This window comes from Triturus cristatus, chromosome 1_2, assembly GCF_964204655.1.
Source record: "Triturus cristatus chromosome 1_2, aTriCri1.1, whole genome shotgun sequence".
NCBI lineage: Eukaryota > Metazoa > Chordata > Amphibia > Caudata > Salamandridae > Triturus > Triturus cristatus.
In genome coordinates this window covers 82169593-82190088 of record NC_140580.1, presented here as the reverse complement: position 1 = coordinate 82190088, position 20496 = coordinate 82169593, and the positions used below count along the sequence as shown (strand labels likewise).

Sequence of the window (20496 nt, the reverse complement as noted above, 5' to 3'; positions counted from 1 at the left end):
GTGACAAATTTCATTCATATTCTTTCTAGCTCTTCCCTCTTCTCTTTCGTCCTCATTACCTACTTCGCCCTTGACTGTATTTTAATATGTTTAATGTATTTCAGAATCACAGTTTCTGCTCTATCTGCTCTATCTTTCTAGTGCAAATTATATTGTCTCTCGCTTCTCTTTCTTTCTTCTCTGATCGCTCTTATTCTACCTTGCAGTTTCCTTTAAACATTTCCCTTTTATCGGGCATCCCCGCAACTCTTTCATGCATTTGTTTTAAATCATCCCTTTTCCCATGTTTCCCTTTATATAATCTCCAATCTAGCCTCTCCCGTGCCTTTGAAAGCTACCAAAAAGCACTTTATATAACGAACCTTCGTCTTTTCTGACTTTAATATAGTCCTTAACATAGCACTCAATAGGAACGTTTTTGACACCTAAAAACAGTGGGGCAGATTTATGTTCCCTGGCGTATCCCTGCAAATCAGCATGGATGCGCCAGGGAAGATGCGTCACGCAAGTTTGCCCGTGCGCCACCGCAGATGCGCCGCATTTACAATGCGGTGCATCGTGGCGAAAGGACAAGCAGATGCGTGACGTATCTGCCGGCGTATGGTTGGCGCAGTGCTGAAGTTGTGACGCAAGCAACTTCAGCACTGTTCCAACCTACCTCATACCTAACATGGTGCGTCAAGCCTTACGCCTGCTTCAAGCAGGTGCAGGGTTTTGACGCATCAGCCTTGGGAAAGTGACTCAGTGAAATCTTATAGATTTCACGGAGTCACTTTTTAGGGGCGTTCCTGCGACGGAAGGCCCCCATGCGTGGAAACGCCCACATGAAACCTGACGCAGGTTTCATGTGGCGCAGGGCTTTACACCGTGACGCATCTCCATAGATGCGTCACAATGTAAATAGGGCGCAACGTGGCGCAGGGTTTACGCCGCCGCTGCGTCACAAAAGTGACGCAACGGCGGCGTAAAAGTGGCGCAACTCCAACATAGATCTGCCCCAGTATATTGCAATTCAATCGTACTTATGTTAACACTCTCCTAACAGTGAAAGCCTAGATCTGCCCAACAGGCCTTGTGACGGTGTTTGTAACAGGCACATAAGCCACTGAACTGTTTCCCTAAACCCAAGTTTTGAAGTGTATTCTGCATAAGGATCTCTGCAACAACCTTAGAATCATCCTGAGCTTTCTAAATAAAACTAGCCTGCAGGTTTCATCTAATAGTTTGAAGAAAGCATACTATCAATGCTACTGAACTGCTAGACTGATCTTCTTCACTGTTCCTTGTTGTTTCTTCTGGCTTTTCCCCTTGTCGTTGCTTCCTCCTATTTGCTTGCACATGCCCGCCTCCGGTCGTCGTTTGCCACCCGCCCTACCTCCCAGCTAATTGTTGCTTGCCTCCACTTCCCACTCCCCACCCGTCATCGTTGCTTGCCCATCCCCCTTGCAACCCTCACAATCCCCATTGTTTTCTGTAATGCCCACAACGTTTTAAAATCTTGTATGGTACGAAATAAAGCAATCCCAACAATCTGCTTCTCGTGCCAGGCACGTTTGTATGTTTCAATAGAGCTGTCAGCATGCTAGTGAGACCCACCCACAACCCCTATTTCAGAAGCGCCAACCATTACAAACTCTGCAGGCCGTCAGAGCAGTAACAACTTTTTTTTCATCAATAAAAAAGAGTTGATTGTCAGATTTTCATGCAATCTACAGAGTAGCCTGTAGAAGACATTTGTAAAATGGCACCACTTACTCAGGGGCTACAGCAACCGAACTAACATTACAGTTTGTGACTGGGACTGTTTTTTGGGGGGGACGTCAATCTGCAGGAAAAATATGAGCAGTGACTCTGTTGCTAAAAACATTTGATGTAGGGTTCTGTCTTTGATAGCTCCAGGATGGGCATTACTTCAAAGCGGAGAGGGTGCGCTCAGTCTTTCATCATCAGGATAAAAAGCGTTGTTCAATAATTTACACACAAAGATTGGGATGCAGAATCTCGAAACAACTCTGTCAAGTTGTGCAGGACATGCACAATTACTGATCATTGCATAACTTCGCTTTGTATTGTGGGCAATAGATCTGACCCTGTGCAGCGCACTATCGCTGCTGTTCAGCCCATAATTGACACAAATAAATCCATTATATATTTTACTCCACCCAATCCAACCCACATAATTCAACTACACACCACATACATAACACTCCATAACACATGGATAAAAGACATTGTCATTTACAGCGACAATAGCTCTAACTCAAGCAAAAGCGAGACCTATTGCAATTCCAATGTTTGTTTCAATGGCTCTCGCTTGATGGATCACCCTGAAACCTTCAAGGAAGAGCTGAGGTGGATGAACTTTTTAAAATCATACAGACCCAAACTTAGTAGCAAACCAAAAAATCCACTACCTATGTTAACTAGATCCTAACTAAACTACACAGCTCAGTCGTGCCCACCACTATTATGTATGTATGTATGTATGTATGTATGTATGTATGTATGTATGTATGTATGTATAGACAGACAGACAGACAGACAGACAGACAGACAGATAGATAGATAGATAGATAGATAGATAGATAGATAGATAGATAGATAGATAGATAGATAGATAGATAGATAGATAGATAGATAGATAGATAGATAGATAGATAGATAGATAGATAGATAGATAGATAGATAGATAGATAGATAGATAGATAGATAGATAGATAGATAGATAGATAGATAGATAGATAGATAGATAGATGTTTACTGAAAAGACCAAATATTAAGGTAATGTAACAATTAGGTATGATAAATACTCTGTTTTTGTTTTGAGAAAAAAACCTTCTAATTTGGCTGGAAAAAACCAAAGGTTAAAGTAGCGGTATAGTTAGGTGATTATGTCTGGGACACCATTAAAATTTTGCACCAGAAAAAACACAGAAGTTCACCAGTTATAATTAGCAGAGTTAACTAAAACTTGCTCCCCTGCTATGCACTGCTTATTACATCACATATTACATCACTGATGACATCACTGATGACATCTCAAATTATATCATTGAAGAGATTACATCAAATGGCCCATCCCCTTTTTGGGATGTTTCGGCCCGAGATGGGCTCCCCAGGGCCTATATTGGCTCAGGTGATTGGGTCCCTGAGCCTGTGAAGGCTCGGGGAGGAGGGTTGCACGACCCCCCTCCTTTTGCGGACTTTTTAGCCCTGCGGTGGGATCCATGGGGCCTAAAATTGCTCAGGAATTGGGACCACATGCCCCCTCCCTTCCACAAATGCAACTCCGGTGGTGGACTCCCCGGGTCCTACAAGGGCTTGCGGAGGGGCCCATGAGCCTCCTCCCCTTAATTAAACAATGCAGTCCTGGGTCGTCATATAGGTTTTAATTTTTTTTATCTTGTAGGAGTTGCTACAGGATTGTGGGCAAAATTGAAGTGCTTTTCCAATTTTGGCTCTAGTGGGACTGTCCCTCTGGGAGCCCCATTGGACCTAGAGGGACAGGGTATCCCTACCCTGCCCCCTAATATCACTTTTTCAAAAACAATTCAGGACAAGTGACAGGGGACTAATGGCCTTATTACGAGTTTGGCGGTCCACCTGTCGGCCCGCCACTGCTGAGCCAAACCAATCATGCGCCTGCCCGGCGGATTACAAGTGTAATCCCGGGCAGACGGTCAGTGCTGTAGTGGTCTCATGGCAGTGGCTGTGTACGGCTTATAGGAGAGCCTTCACAGCAGACTGGCACCGTGACAGCTCCTGCAGCACGTTCCTGCAAGGAGTGGTATGCATGCCGCACCATGCAGGAATGGGGGTGTAATTCGAAGGGGGCACAGTATCTGCTCCCCCGCATGCACCCCAAAGTCCCGATCTGGCAAGGGGCCCAGTTAGGCTCCCTTAGTTGCCTCTCCACCCACTTTTTCATGGTGGGCTCACCATCATTAAATGGGTGGGCGAAAGCAAAATCGTAATATGCTTGGCAGTGCCAGCATCAGCACTACCAGCATATTGAGGTCGGTTGCAGACTGCGGTGCAGCGGGATCCTTGATTCCAGCGGAGCTGGTGGTCTCGTGGCGGTCTGACCACCACACTAAGAACACTGTGGGTGGACCTGCAGTGGTGGCGAAGGTTGGATCACAACCGCGAGTACGACAGACCTGTGGACCACCATACCCGTAATTAGGCCCTAAGTCCCTGAGTTGTGCAATGGGTTGCAGCAAAACCTTTCTGATATTGCTGGCTGTCAATCAAAAAAAATTCCTTGGGCGGATCAGGCCGCTCCATTTTTAAATTGGCACTCCACGAGACTCTTGCGAGCCTCTTGCGGATCCACCCATCCAGATATACAAATATTTCAAATCCTTTACACCCAATCACAAAAAGCACATTCTGAGTACCAAAATCTAGCTTCTTGCCAAATGTGGTGTAATTCCCTTCAGTAGTTTTTGCTGTAGCCCTGCATAAAGAAGTCTATGGAAAATGCATGGAGACTTTCCTTTTGAATCCCCCCCTTTTTTGTTGGTCCCTGCTTGCCGAATCACTCTAAAACTGTCCATACACAAACTAGGCAAAAGAGATTCGGGGAGATTCGTCAAATGGTGTCAAAGCTATTAGCAACAAAAAAAATGCATTTCCAATGACAATGCTGACCTAACTATACCTATCCATATTTCTTGAAATCTGACTCCCTTGCAAAGTTCCCAGTGGATTTTTACCAAATCTAGATCCATAATTGCCACAACCCTAGTGCTTCCAAAAACGGCATGTTATGAAGTTTTTATGTTTTTCTATAAGTACTTATACAGCCAGCTCATTATCTACCGTCACCTAACCTATTTGTGATTTTCTCTGACAATGTTTACCCTAATGAATTTAAAACCTCTTTTTCTCCTGATATCATTTCTAATTGTATGGTGTACCCAAACAATTTCTTTTCATTCCACATAGCCATCTAAGTTATTGCCAATCACCAACTGCACACTTTCCATATCAAACATGTTAATCATTTTCATCATACCTTGAGTTTAAAAATTTGGTGATGCTAAATTAAAATTTCATATGTAGAGGAGCTTTTATTTTTCTTGATTAAATCTTGAAAAAAATGTCTACAATCGTCTGCCTTTCTTCCACACCTCTTAAGCTATAGCAGAAAGTCCTTTAATCTTATTTAATGAGCAATGCAAAAACTGATATCACATTTTAAACATTGTATGTGTTTTATGAGTTATAATCATGAAATCATAGATGCGGTCTTCTGAGGAATCTTTGCTCATAATATAACTGGACTTCTAGTTAGAGACAACTATATAATTGTAGCGCAAGGAGCATGAGTTTGTTTCTTTGTAATTGTGGAGTGCAGTATCGAGATCGGATTTCGTCATACAGATCTGAAAAACTATATGAAGAAAAAAAGGATGTGGTGAGGGATTAATTACAAAGCTCCTGCACATAATGCGAATGAAGACGTACGTGAGAGGCACTCTAAATGCATAATTGCCTTTTTAATATCTCCTCAATGCAGGTATTGAAACATCAGCATCTGGAACAGGTAATTATTCATGATCATTTGAACATACGGGACTGGTTAGTGGGAAGAAGCTCACAAAAGACCACTGAATATTATAACATTTAGGAACAGCCGACGATTAATGCTGCAACTTTGAAGGGATATTGGATATCAGCTTCTCATCATTTGTCTCATGTTGCTGGCAGCCAATCAGAGCACTTGTTCTTGAAGGAGTAAGATTGCTGCGGGAGCAAGATGGCCCAAGGGAAATAAAGCTCCCTGGCCCAATCAGAAAGTTCTATTTTTAAACTGGCTTTCCCATGAGAGTCTCTGAGACTCTTATGAGCTCAACCGTCCAAATATCTGTTAACCCTTATTATCTCAAAAATTTATGGACGGATGTACGCCAAATCACAAAAAACACAATATGCGTACCATGATCTAGCTTCCTGATTTGGTGTAATTGCGGTCAGCAGTTTTTGCTGTAGCCTTGTCTAAAGAATGCTATGTAAAATGCATAGGGATTTTGTGTTTTGAGACCCCCCCTTTAGTCTCAGACCCCGCTTGATGGATCGCCCCAAAACTTTTCAGAAGCAGCTGAAGTAGATTCACTTTTTTTCTGGAATGTTTTCTGAAGATTCGTGGAATATGGCCAAAGTTATTAGCAAACTAAAAAACGCTCCGTCTTTGGAAAAGCAGACCTAACAATAACTACCTAGTGGTAACTGCCACTAGGTAATAAAATAGTAAAAATTGAAAAACAAAAAGAAAAAAGCTACAAAAAAGTATAAATATTAAAGTAAATTCAAAAATAAAGGCAAGTCATATAAAATATAAAAAAATAAAACAATGCTTTATAATCTATTTAACCAATATTATGAAAACTAACAGAGTTGGGAAATTGTTAGACTTTGGAGGGGTTAGATTTACTATTCCTACTCTAGTCACCACATTAATAGGGAAAGTGTTGGACTTCAGAGGAGTTAGATATACTATTCCCACTCCAGTTAGCCCAACACTAGGGAAAATGTTGGACTTCGGAGGGGTGAAATGTGCTATTCCCACTCAGGTCTGTAGAACAGTAGGGAAAGCGTTGGATTTCGGAGAAGTGAAATGTACATTTCCCAATTCAAACAGTGCAAAAGTAAAGAAAGTGTTGAACTGCAAGTCGGTTAATTTTACTATTCCTACTGCCGTCTAAGTAGGAGTAGGGAAAATGTTTCACTTCAAACACATTATATATATAAGTAACCAAGTGAATAAAAGAAATATATCAAACTCTAAAAATGAACATAAAAATTATATGTGTATTTAAAAAATGAAAAACAGTGAATAAATGTACATAATTACTAGTTAATTAAAAAATGTATTATCAACCAAGACATAATTGTTATTCAAAGACCCTACAAAAAGAACTCTTCCATAACTTACATATTTCAAATTATTTAAATAATTAATTAACAGTTATTTATTACTTAACTGCCCACCCTACACCCTTACAAACCTAGAATCCTGCAACTAAAATAGAAGTAAAAGAAGTATCCTCTAAATTAAATAATTAAAAATCAAGTAAATCATTAATTAACAATTGTTACTTATTACTTAATTAACTCCCCGTCCTATACTTCTACAAACCTAACAGCCTGCAAATGGCATATAACAAACATAAATCAGTATTACATAAATGTAATGATAAATATAAATCATATTAATATTTAAATAATATGTACTAAATCATTCTTAATTATGTATAACCTAATGAACTTCCCACCTTATCCCCCTACTAGCCCAACAACCCACTTCGACATGATAAGTTACTATTAAAATGTAATAGCAGATTTGTAATAACTTAAAATTACAAGCAATATTTTAAAGACAATTATTAATATTTATATAAACAACAGCAACACATAAATCAACTAAAACACATTAAAAGAATTGAAAACAATATTTTAACCACTATATTAGTGAAAACAATTTAAAACATCAATTATTTACGGTTACTTACCTCAAAAATGATATTCTTGTCAATGATATTTCTGCATCCCGATATGCGTGTCACAATATTTAATTTCTTATATTTCTGTCTCCCAATATTTTTAAATCAATATTTTATCCAAACACCCAGCTCCTATCACATTATGTCTATAGCAATACCTGTCAGCTGTCTTTGAATGAACTGCGTCAAAGGAGCATTGTTTAGCAGGGTTCTGTGATACAGGAGCTTTTTAACACAGGCTGTTGAACAGGATCCTACAAACGTTACACAGAAACTATATAAGGGTAGGATGCTTGACAAGATGAAAGTTACCCCCTTTTGTCTCCAATATTCTGAAGAGCATAGAAATGAAATATGATTAATTAATGCATTTGGCCATGCATCTTTGAAGTAATTCGGAAAATGACTGAACTCTGAAAAATGGGGAAAAAGTGTGAGAATTTTCAAAAGAAAGCGCATCGTGGTACTAGCCATCTGAATTACAGCCTAAAGGCCCCCTTCCCACAAAAGGGTGGAAATGGAACATTTGCCAACAATTTATGAAAGTTCCGTCCTCTTTCCATTTGGTTACCCTGCCTCAATTAGAGTTTGTGACATGCAGTTTTACCAAATAGCAGATTCCCAGACACTTTTGTCATTGGAGAATCAGTTATAGGAACTTTAATGATGTGGCAAACATACCAGGACTAACCCTGTTACAGTACAAAGAGAACATAACTACATACTTAGTACATTTATGGACTTCATATGATCTATGTGCACTTGTAGATGTATGTTGAAAATCTGAAACCAAAACTGAGCATAGATGAGGAATTAGAGATATCTTCGAGGCACCCCTAGTTATTGCCTACAAAAAAGTTGAATCTAGCAAAGATCTTAAAGAGAACAAATTAGAAGGCGATCACTCCTCTGATGATAGCATTATATACGTATAGGCATAGGGAATGTCAGATAACTTTGCTTAACTCTATTCCCCTTACAACGGAGAGTTGACAACACTAGAAGTAGCTGAGTGCAAATCAACATACTGTGCATAGGATGTAAAATTACACATTTACTCTTCACTAGGAAATACTGAGTATAATGAGAAAGTCTTGGCTTATTTGTGGGACAGAACCGGGTTGGTAAGTATGTAGCAATGGCGGCTGGTGGATTTTAAAACTGCTGGGGCTGAAACTTAGACCTATGTATGGGTGAGCCTGAACTGAAAGAGGTCGGTGTTGGTTCAGGAGGTTCTCCCAGCAAGAACCTTTTGAAGAATTCAAATAGTGTATTTTACATCAAATCACTACATGTAATGTATGTATTGTTGATTGCTTTCATATTGCTACCAAATTCTAAAAACATAGACAAGGAGCACATATTTTTGAGTCCATTAAACCAAGGGGCGGTTTTGTGCTTTCATTTATAAACACAGGAGGCAGGGCCCATAACTAGGACAGCAATGTGGATCATAGGAAGAGGCAAACACAGTAGAAGACATGACAGAGAACAGAATGAAGCAGTAAAAACGCTGGTAAACCTGTCAAACCATTAACGTGTGGTACTGCAATGTTGACTTACTTTTTGCGCTAAATCCATTTCAGTTATCCTGAAAGTCACATAGAGTAGTCCTGATTGGAGTTTATAGAGTTCTACTCCGCGGAACTCCACAAAGTGCCGGAACAATTCAGCCGCGCTCTGCGGAGTTCGGCCAGTGGCAGATTCTATTATGTCGTGCTGCTCCCACTGATTTTTAGTGCAGGGAGTTTGTTCCAAGTGTAAAATGAGCGCGAACGGCACTGCGCAACGTGCCAGAGGGCACTGCTGCTTTCTGCCACTCGATAGACATTCTACTCAAGCGGCAGCTTCCTCAATGTGAGCAGCATATTTCTCAACGTGAATGGTCGCGACCTTCTGTGACTGCGCGTGTTGAGAAATATAGCCGGGGGAATGTCTAGCATGCTTTTTTTCTCATGAGCTCTTGACAACTTAATGTTGATGAGCTGCTCAAGAAAAAAATTCTGCTCCGCAACACTTCACAGAGTATTGCGGAACTCCACGTGAAACGCGGAGTGGGCAAGACCCTGCGTACTCCGCCAGCAGAACTGAATTCTTCACCCACCCCTAACATAGATTCCTTACAACATATGTGAAAAAAACACCTACATATGCAGTTTGCTTTAAAGTCACCCTAGGAAATTGTGATAAACGAGACTGCACGAAGAGAGTGACAGAGTTATGACAAGGGCAGGAAAAGATGTAATTTGAGATGTAATTAGTGATGTCATCAATGATGTCATCAGTGATGTAATATGGGAACTCTTAAGCAGAGCATAGCGGGGCGAAAGTTATAGTTAGCTCAGTGTAATATAACTGGTGAATTTCTGTGCCTTTTTGTTTTAAAACAATCTTTTTTATATTATTACAAGGCCTCACTATAACATCAATTTAAACTTCATTGTTTCAATTAATTCCTGGGCCTTTTTTTAATGTTAAGGTAGATGCTATACCTTACTCAAGTATAACATCACTCTAAACTTAGTTTTTCTTTAGTGAATTATTGAGGTTTTTTAACGTAAAGTAAGATCTTTTTACTATACGTAGCTATATTGTCACTTAAACTTTGGTATTTTCAGTGAATATCTGTGTTTTATAATTGTTTTTATCATATTCTCCTAACTCCCTCAGTGAGCTTACCTTTTGCCTTGCATGGCGTTGCCCACCAGGCACGGCCTGCAGCCAGGCCCTGCACCAAGCACTTCATAAGTGGCCAACAGCCCTAAAATTCACTGCCTTTAACCATGTGCAGCAAGGGATTGGAAACTGTGCCCAACCCTATCTTACTTTGCTGCTTCTTTTGTTCCATTTGTGACAAATTTCATTCATATTCTTTCTAGCTCTTCCCTCTTCTCTTTCGTCCTCATTACCTACTTCGCCCTTGACTGTATTTTAATATGTTTAATGTATTTCAGAATCACAGTTTCTGCTCTATCTGCTCTATCTTTCTAGTGCAAATTATATTGTCTCTCGCTTCTCTTTCTTTCTTCTCTGATCGCTCTTATTCTACCTTGCAGTTTCCTTTAAACATTTCCCTTTTATCGGGCATCCCCGCAACTCTTTCATGCATTTGTTTTAAATCATCCCTTTTCCCATGTTTCCCTTTATATAATCTCCAATCTAGCCTCTCCCGTGCCTTTGAAAGCTACCAAAAAGCACTTTATATAACGAACCTTCGTCTTTTCTGACTTTAATATAGTCCTTAACATAGCACTCAATAGGAACGTTTTTGACACCTAAAAACAGTGGGGCAGATTTATGTTCCCTGGCGTATCCCTGCAAATCAGCATGGATGCGCCAGGGAAGATGCGTCACGCAAGTTTGCCCGTGCGCCACCGCAGATGCGCCGCATTTACAATGCGGTGCATCGTGGCGAAAGGACAAGCAGATGCGTGACGTATCTGCCGGCGTATGGTTGGCGCAGTGCTGAAGTTGTGACGCAAGCAACTTCAGCACTGTTCCAACCTACCTCATACCTAACATGGTGCGTCAAGCCTTACGCCTGCTTCAAGCAGGTGCAGGGTTTTGACGCATCAGCCTTGGGAAAGTGACTCAGTGAAATCTTATAGATTTCACGGAGTCACTTTTTAGGGGCGTTCCTGCGACGGAAGGCCCCCATGCGTGGAAACGCCCACATGAAACCTGACGCAGGTTTCATGTGGCGCAGGGCTTTACACCGTGACGCATCTCCATAGATGCGTCACAATGTAAATAGGGCGCAACGTGGCGCAGGGTTTACGCCGCCGCTGCGTCACAAAAGTGACGCAACGGCGGCGTAAAAGTGGCGCAACTCCAACATAGATCTGCCCCAGTATATTGCAATTCAATCGTACTTATGTTAACACTCTCCTAACAGTGAAAGCCTAGATCTGCCCAACAGGCCTTGTGACGGTGTTTGTAACAGGCACATAAGCCACTGAACTGTTTCCCTAAACCCAAGTTTTGAAGTGTATTCTGCATAAGGATCTCTGCAACAACCTTAGAATCATCCTGAGCTTTCTAAATAAAACTAGCCTGCAGGTTTCATCTAATAGTTTGAAGAAAGCATACTATCAATGCTACTGAACTGCTAGACTGATCTTCTTCACTGTTCCTTGTTGTTTCTTCTGGCTTTTCCCCTTGTCGTTGCTTCCTCCTATTTGCTTGCACATGCCCGCCTCCGGTCGTCGTTTGCCACCCGCCCTACCTCCCAGCTAATTGTTGCTTGCCTCCACTTCCCACTCCCCACCCGTCATCGTTGCTTGCCCATCCCCCTTGCAACCCTCACAATCCCCATTGTTTTCTGTAATGCCCACAACGTTTTAAAATCTTGTATGGTACGAAATAAAGCAATCCCAACAATCTGCTTCTCGTGCCAGGCACGTTTGTATGTTTCAATAGAGCTGTCAGCATGCTAGTGAGACCCACCCACAACCCCTATTTCAGAAGCGCCAACCATTACAAACTCTGCAGGCCGTCAGAGCAGTAACAACTTTTTTTTCATCAATAAAAAAGAGTTGATTGGCAGATTTTCATGCAATCTACAGAGTAGCCTGTAGAAGACATTTGTAAAATGGCACCACTTACTCAGGGGCTACAGCAACCGAACTAACATTACAGTTTGTGACTGGGACTGTTTTTTGGGGGGGACGTCAATCTGCAGGAAAAATATGAGCAGTGACTCTGTTGCTAAAAACATTTGATGTAGGGTTCTGTCTTTGATAGCTCCAGGATGGGCATTACTTCAAAGCGGAGAGGGTGCGCTCAGTCTTTCATCATCAGGATAAAAAGCGTTGTTCAATAATTTACACACAAAGATTGGGATGCAGAATCTCGAAACAACTCTGTCAAGTTGTGCAGGACATGCACAATTACTGATCATTGCATAACTTCGCTTTGTATTGTGGGCAATAGATCTGACCCTGTGCAGCGCACTATCGCTGCTGTTCAGCCCATAATTGACACAAATAAATCCATTATATATTTTACTCCACCCAATCCAACCCACATAATTCAACTACACACCACATACATAACACTCCATAACACATGGATAAAAGACATTGTCATTTACAGCGACAATAGCTCTAACTCAAGCAAAAGCGAGACCTATTGCAATTCCAATGTTTGTTTCAATGGCTCTCGCTTGATGGATCACCCTGAAACCTTCAAGGAAGAGCTGAGGTGGATGAACTTTTTAAAATCATACAGACCCAAACTTAGTAGCAAACCAAAAAATCCACTACCTATGTTAACTAGATCCTAACTAAACTACACAGCTCAGTCGTGCCCACCACTATTATGTATGTATGTATGTATGTATGTATGTATGTATGTATGTATGTATGTATGTATAGACAGACAGACAGACAGACAGACAGACAGACAGACAGATAGATAGATAGATAGATAGATAGATAGATAGATAGATAGATAGATAGATAGATAGATAGATAGATAGATAGATAGATAGATAGATAGATAGATAGATAGATAGATAGATAGATAGATAGATAGATAGATAGATAGATAGATAGATAGATAGATAGATAGATAGATAGATAGATGTTTACTGAAAAGACCAAATATTAAGGTAATGTAACAATTAGGTATGATAAATACTCTGTTTTTGTTTTGAGAAAAAAACCTTCTAATTTGGCTGGAAAAAACCAAAGGTTAAAGTAGCGGTATAGTTAGGTGATTATGTCTGGGACACCATTAAAATTTTGCACCAGAAAAAACACAGAAGTTCACCAGTTATAATTAGCAGAGTTAACTAAAACTTGCTCCCCTGCTATGCACTGCTTATTACATCACATATTACATCACTGATGACATCACTGATGACATCTCAAATTATATCATTGAAGAGATTACATCAAATGGCCCATCCCCTTTTTGGGATGTTTCGGCCCGAGATGGGCTCCCCAGGGCCTATATTGGCTCAGGTGATTGGGTCCCTGAGCCTGTGAAGGCTCGGGGAGGAGGGTTGCACGACCCCCCTCCTTTTGCGGACTTTTTAGCCCTGCGGTGGGATCCATGGGGCCTAAAATTGCTCAGGAATTGGGACCACATGCCCCCTCCCTTCCACAAATGCAACTCCGGTGGTGGACTCCCCGGGTCCTACAAGGGCTTGCGGAGGGGCCCATGAGCCTCCTCCCCTTAATTAAACAATGCAGTCCTGGGTCGTCATATAGGTTTTAATTTTTTTTATCTTGTAGGAGTTGCTACAGGATTGTGGGCAAAATTGAAGTGCTTTTCCAATTTTGGCTCTAGTGGGACTGTCCCTCTGGGAGCCCCATTGGACCTAGAGGGACAGGGTATCCCTACCCTGCCCCCTAATATCACTTTTTCAAAAACAATTCAGGACAAGTGACAGGGGACTAATGGCCTTATTACGAGTTTGGCGGTCCACCTGTCGGCCCGCCACTGCTGAGCCAAACCAATCATGCGCCTGCCCGGCGGATTACAAGTGTAATCCCGGGCAGACGGTCAGTGCTGTAGTGGTCTCATGGCAGTGGCTGTGTACGGCTTATAGGAGAGCCTTCACAGCAGACTGGCACCGTGACAGCTCCTGCAGCACGTTCCTGCAAGGAGTGGTATGCATGCCGCACCATGCAGGAATGGGGGTGTAATTCGAAGGGGGCACAGTATCTGCTCCCCCGCATGCACCCCAAAGTCCCGATCTGGCAAGGGGCCCAGTTAGGCTCCCTTAGTTGCCTCTCCACCCACTTTTTCATGGTGGGCTCACCATCATTAAATGGGTGGGCGAAAGCAAAATCGTAATATGCTTGGCAGTGCCAGCATCAGCACTACCAGCATATTGAGGTCGGTTGCAGACTGCGGTGCAGCGGGATCCTTGATTCCAGCGGAGCTGGTGGTCTCGTGGCGGTCTGACCACCACACTAAGAACACTGTGGGTGGACCTGCAGTGGTGGCGAAGGTTGGATCACAACCGCGAGTACGACAGACCTGTGGACCACCATACCCGTAATTAGGCCCTAAGTCCCTGAGTTGTGCAATGGGTTGCAGCAAAACCTTTCTGATATTGCTGGCTGTCAATCAAAAAAAATTCCTTGGGCGGATCAGGCCGCTCCATTTTTAAATTGGCACTCCACGAGACTCTTGCGAGCCTCTTGCGGATCCACCCATCCAGATATACAAATATTTCAAATCCTTTACACCCAATCACAAAAAGCACATTCTGAGTACCAAAATCTAGCTTCTTGCCAAATGTGGTGTAATTCCCTTCAGTAGTTTTTGCTGTAGCCTTGCATAAAGAAGTCTATGGAAAATGCATGGAGACTTTCCTTTTGAATCCCCCCCTTTTTTGTTGGTCCCTGCTTGCCGAATCACTCTAAAACTGTCCATACACAAACTAGGCAAAAGAGATTCGGGGAGATTCGTCAAATGGTGTCAAAGCTATTAGCAACAAAAAAAATGCATTTCCAATGACAATGCTGACCTAACTATACCTATCCATATTTCTTGAAATCTGACTCCCTTGCAAAGTTCCCAGTGGATTTTTACCAAATCTAGATCCATAATTGCCACAACCCTAGTGCTTCCAAAAACGGCATGTTATGAAGTTTTTATGTTTTTCTATAAGTACTTATACAGCCAGCTCATTATCTACCGTCACCTAACCTATTTGTGATTTTCTCTGACAATGTTTACCCTAATGAATTTAAAACCTCTTTTTCTCCTGATATCATTTCTAATTGTATGGTGTACCCAAACAATTTCTTTTCATTCCACATAGCCATCTAAGTTATTGCCAATCACCAACTGCACACTTTCCATATCAAACATGTTAATCATTTTCATCATACCTTGAGTTTAAAAATTTGGTGATGCTAAATTAAAATTTCATATGTAGAGGAGCTTTTATTTTTCTTGATTAAATCTTGAAAAAAATGTCTACAATCGTCTGCCTTTCTTCCACACCTCTTAAGCTATAGCAGAAAGTCCTTTAATCTTATTTAATGAGCAATGCAAAAACTGATATCACATTTTAAACATTGTATGTGTTTTATGAGTTATAATCATGAAATCATAGATGCGGTCTTCTGAGGAATCTTTGCTCATAATATAACTGGACTTCTAGTTAGAGACAACTATATAATTGTAGCGCAAGGAGCATGAGTTTGTTTCTTTGTAATTGTGGAGTGCAGTATCGAGATCGGATTTCGTCATACAGATCTGAAAAACTATATGAAGAAAAAAAGGATGTGGTGAGGGATTAATTACAAAGCTCCTGCACATAATGCGAATGAAGACGTACGTGAGAGGCACTCTAAATGCATAATTGCCTTTTTAATATCTCCTCAATGCAGGTATTGAAACATCAGCATCTGGAACAGGTAATTATTCATGATCATTTGAACATACGGGACTGGTTAGTGGGAAGAAGCTCACAAAAGACCACTGAATATTATAACATTTAGGAACAGCCGACGATTAATGCTGCAACTTTGAAGGGATATTGGATATCAGCTTCTCATCATTTGTCTCATGTTGCTGGCAGCCAATCAGAGCACTTGTTCTTGAAGGAGTAAGATTGCTGCGGGAGCAAGATGGCCCAAGGGAAATAAAGCTCCCTGGCCCAATCAGAAAGTTCTATTTTTAAACTGGCTTTCCCATGAGAGTCTCTGAGACTCTTATGAGCTCAACCGTCCAAATATCTGTTAACCCTTATTATCTCAAAAATTTATGGACGGATGTACGCCAAATCACAAAAAACACAATATGCGTACCATGATCTAGCTTCCTGATTTGGTGTAATTGCGGTCAGCAGTTTTTGCTGTAGCCTTGTCTAAAGAATGCTATGTAAAATGCATAGGGATTTTGTGTTTTGAGACCCCCCCTTTAGTCTCAGACCCCGCTTGATGGATCGCCCCAAAACTTTTCAGAAGCAGCTGAAGTAGATTCACTTTTTTTCTGGAATGTTTTCTGAAGATTCGTGGAATATGGCCAAAGTTATTAGCAAACTAAAAAACGCTCCGTCTTTGGAAAAGCAGACCTAACAATAACTACCTAGTGGTAACTGCCACTAGGTAATAAAATAGTAAAAATTGAAAAACAAAAAGAAAAAAGCTACAAAAAAGTATAAATATTAAAGTAAATTCAAAAATAAAGGCAAGTCATATAAAATATAAAAAAATAAAACAATGCTTTATAATCTATTTAACCAATATTATGAAAACTAACAGAGTTGGGAAATTGTTAGACTTTGGAGGGGTTAGATTTACTATTCCTACTCTAGTCACCACATTAATAGGGAAAGTGTTGGACTTCAGAGGAGTTAGATATACTATTCCCACTCCAGTTAGCCCAACACTAGGGAAAATGTTGGACTTCGGAGGGGTGAAATGTGCTATTCCCACTCAGGTCTGTAGAACAGTAGGGAAAGCGTTGGATTTCGGAGAAGTGAAATGTACATTTCCCAATTCAAACAGTGCAAAAGTAAAGAAAGTGTTGAACTGCAAGTCGGTTAATTTTACTATTCCTACTGCCGTCTAAGTAGGAGTAGGGAAAATGTTTCACTTCAAACACATTATATATATAAGTAACCAAGTGAATAAAAGAAATATATCAAACTCTAAAAATGAACATAAAAATTATATGTGTATTTAAAAAATGAAAAACAGTGAATAAATGTACATAATTACTAGTTAATTAAAAAATGTATTATCAACCAAGACATAATTGTTATTCAAAGACCCTACAAAAAGAACTCTTCCATAACTTACATATTTCAAATTATTTAAATAATTAATTAACAGTTATTTATTACTTAACTGCCCACCCTACACCCTTACAAACCTAGAATCCTGCAACTAAAATAGAAGTAAAAGAAGTATCCTCTAAATTAAATAATTAAAAATCAAGTAAATCATTAATTAACAATTGTTACTTATTACTTAATTAACTCCCCGTCCTATACTTCTACAAACCTAACAGCCTGCAAATGGCATATAACAAACATAAATCAGTATTACATAAATGTAATGATAAATATAAATCATATTAATATTTAAATAATATGTACTAAATCATTCTTAATTATGTATAACCTAATGAACTTCCCACCTTATCCCCCTACTAGCCCAACAACCCACTACGACATGATAAGTTACTATTAAAATGTAATAGCAGATTTGTAATAACTTAAAATTACAAGCAATATTTTAAAGACAATTATTAATATTTATATAAACAACAGCAACACATAAATCAACTAAAACACATTAAAAGAATTGAAAACAATATTTTAACCACTATATTAGTGAAAACAATTTAAAACATCAATTATTTACGGTTACTTACCTCAAAAATGATATTCTTGTCAATGATATTTCTGCATCCCGATATGCGTGTCACAATATTTAATTTCTTATATTTCTGTCTCCCAATATTTTTAAATCAATATTTTATCCAAACACCCAGCTCCTATCACATTATGTCTATAGCAATACCTGTCAGCTGTCTTTGAATGAACTGCGTCAAAGGAGCATTGTTTAGCAGGGTTCTGTGATACAGGAGCTTTTTAACACAGGCTGTTGAACAGGATCCTACAAACGTTACACAGAAACTATATAAGGGTAGGATGCTTGACAAGATGAAAGTTACCCCCTTTTGTCTCCAATATTCTGAAGAGCATAGAAATGAAATATGATTAATTAATGCATTTGGCCATGCATCTTTGAAGTAATTCGGAAAATGACTGAACTCTGAAAAATGGGGAAAAAGTGTGAGAATTTTCAAAAGAAAGCGCATCGTGGTACTAGCCATCTGAATTACAGCCTAAAGGCCCCCTTCCCACAAAAGGGTGGAAATGGAACATTTGCCAACAATTTATGAAAGTTCCGTCCTCTTTCCATTTGGTTACCCTGCCTCAATTAGAGTTTGTGAAATGCAGTTTTACCAAATAGCAGATTCCCAGACACTTTTGTCATTGGAGAATCAGTTATAGGAACTTTAATGATGTGGCAAACATACCAGGACTAACCCTGTTACAGTACAAAGAGAACATAACTACATACTTAGTACATTTATGGACTTCATATGATCTATGTGCACTTGTAGATGTATGTTGAAAATCTGAAACCAAAACTGAGCATAGATGAGGAATTAGAGATATCTTCGAGGCACCCCTAGTTATTGCCTACAAAAAAGTTGAATCTAGCAAAGATCTTAAAGAGAACAAATTAGAAGGCGATCACTCCTCTGATGATAGCATTATATACGTATAGGCATAGGGAATGTCAGATAACTTTGCTTAACTCTATTCCCCTTACAACGGAGAGTTGACAACACTAGAAGTAGCTGAGTGCAAATCAACATACTGTGCATAGGATGTAAAATTACACATTTACTCTTCACTAGGAAATACTGAGTATAATGAGAAAGTCTTGGCTTATTTGTGGGACAGAACCGGGTTGGTAAGTATGTAGCAATGGCGGCTGGTGGATTTTAAAACTGCTGGGGCTGAAACTTAGACCTATGTATGGGTGAGCCTGAACTGAAAGAGGTCGGTGTTGGTTCAGGAGGTTCTCCCAGCAAGAACCTTTTGAAGAATTCAAATAGTGTATTTTACATCAAATCACTACATGTAATGTATGTATTGTTGATTGCTTTCATATTGCTACCAAATTCTAAAAACATAGACAAGGAGCACATATTTTTGAGTCCATTAAACCAAGGGGCGGTTTTGTGCTTTCATTTATAAACACAGGAGGCAGGGCCCATAACTAGGACAGCAATGTGGATCATAGGAAGAGGCAAACACAGTAGAAGACATGACAGAGAACAGAATGAAGCAGTAAAAACGCTGGTAAACCTGTCAAACCATTAACGTGTGGTACTGCAATGTTGACTTACTTTTTGCGCTAAATCCATTTCAGTTATCCTGAAAGTCACATAGAGTAGTCCTGATTGGAGTTTATAGAGTTCTACTCCGCGGAACTCCACAAAGTGCCGGAACAATTCAGCCGCGCTCTGCGGAGTTCGGCCAGTGGCAGATTCTATTATGTCGTGCTGCTCCCACTGATTTTTAGTGCAGGGAGTTTGTTCCAAGTGTAAAATGAGCGCGAACGGCACTGCGCAACGTGCCAGAGGGCACTGCTGCTTTCTGCCACTCGATAGACATTCTACTCAAGCGGCAGCTTCCTCAATGTGAGCAGCATATTTCTCAACGTGAATGGTCGCGACCTTCTGTGACTGCGCGTGTTGAGAAATATAGCCGGGGGAATGTCTAGCATGCTTTTTTTCTCATGAGCTCTTGACAACTTAATGTTGATGAGCTGCTCAAGAAAAAAATTCTGCTCCGCAACACTTCACAGAGTATTGCGGAACTCCACGTGAAACGCGGAGTGGGCAAGACCCTGCGTACTCCGCCAGCAGAACTGAATTCTTCACCCACCCCTAACATAGATTCCTTACAACATATGTGAAAAAAACACCTACATATGCAGTTTGCTTTAAAGTCACCCTAGGAAATTGTGATAAACGAGACTGCACGAAGAGAGTGACAGAGTTATGACAAGGGCAGGAAAAGATGTAATTTGAGATGTAATTAGTGATGTCATCAATGATGTCATCAGTGATGTAATATGGGAACTCTTAAGCAGAGCATAGCGGGGCGAAAGTTATAGTTAGCTCAGTGTAATATAACTGGTGAATTTCTGTGCCTTTTTGTTTTAAAACAATCTTTTTTATATTATTACAAGGCCTCACTATAACATCAATTTAAACTTCATTGTTTCAATTAATTCCTGGGCCTTTTTTTAATGTTAAGGTAGATGCTATACCTTACTCAAGTATAACATCACTCTAAACTTAGTTTTTCTTTAGTGAATTATTGAGGTTTTTTAACGTAAAGTAAGATCTTTTTACTATACGTAGCTATATTGTCACTTAAACTTTGGTATTTTCAGTGAATATCTGTGTTTTATAATTGTTTTTATCA

General features: G+C 40.2%; 1 protein-coding gene across 25 annotated transcripts in view; it reads left to right on the top strand.

Annotated features, from left to right (window-relative positions):
* LOC146866844 (scavenger receptor cysteine-rich domain-containing protein DMBT1-like) overlaps positions 1-20496 on the top strand; it is a 605183-nt gene that overhangs the window by 554814 nt on the left and 29873 nt on the right. For 17 of the 25 annotated variants that reach the window (XM_085602150.1, XM_085602105.1, XM_085602159.1 and 14 more), the window contains 2 exons: positions 5525-5551; positions 15863-15889. The exons of 2 other annotated variants lie outside the window; for them this stretch is intronic. In XM_085602150.1, coding sequence (XP_085458276.1) covers positions 5525-5551; positions 15863-15889 — 54 coding nt within the window. The remainder of the gene's footprint in view (positions 1-5524; positions 5552-15862; positions 15890-20496) is intronic. 6 more of the 25 variants (XM_085602113.1, XM_085602075.1, XM_085602236.1 and 3 more) reach the window with 2 other exon arrangements.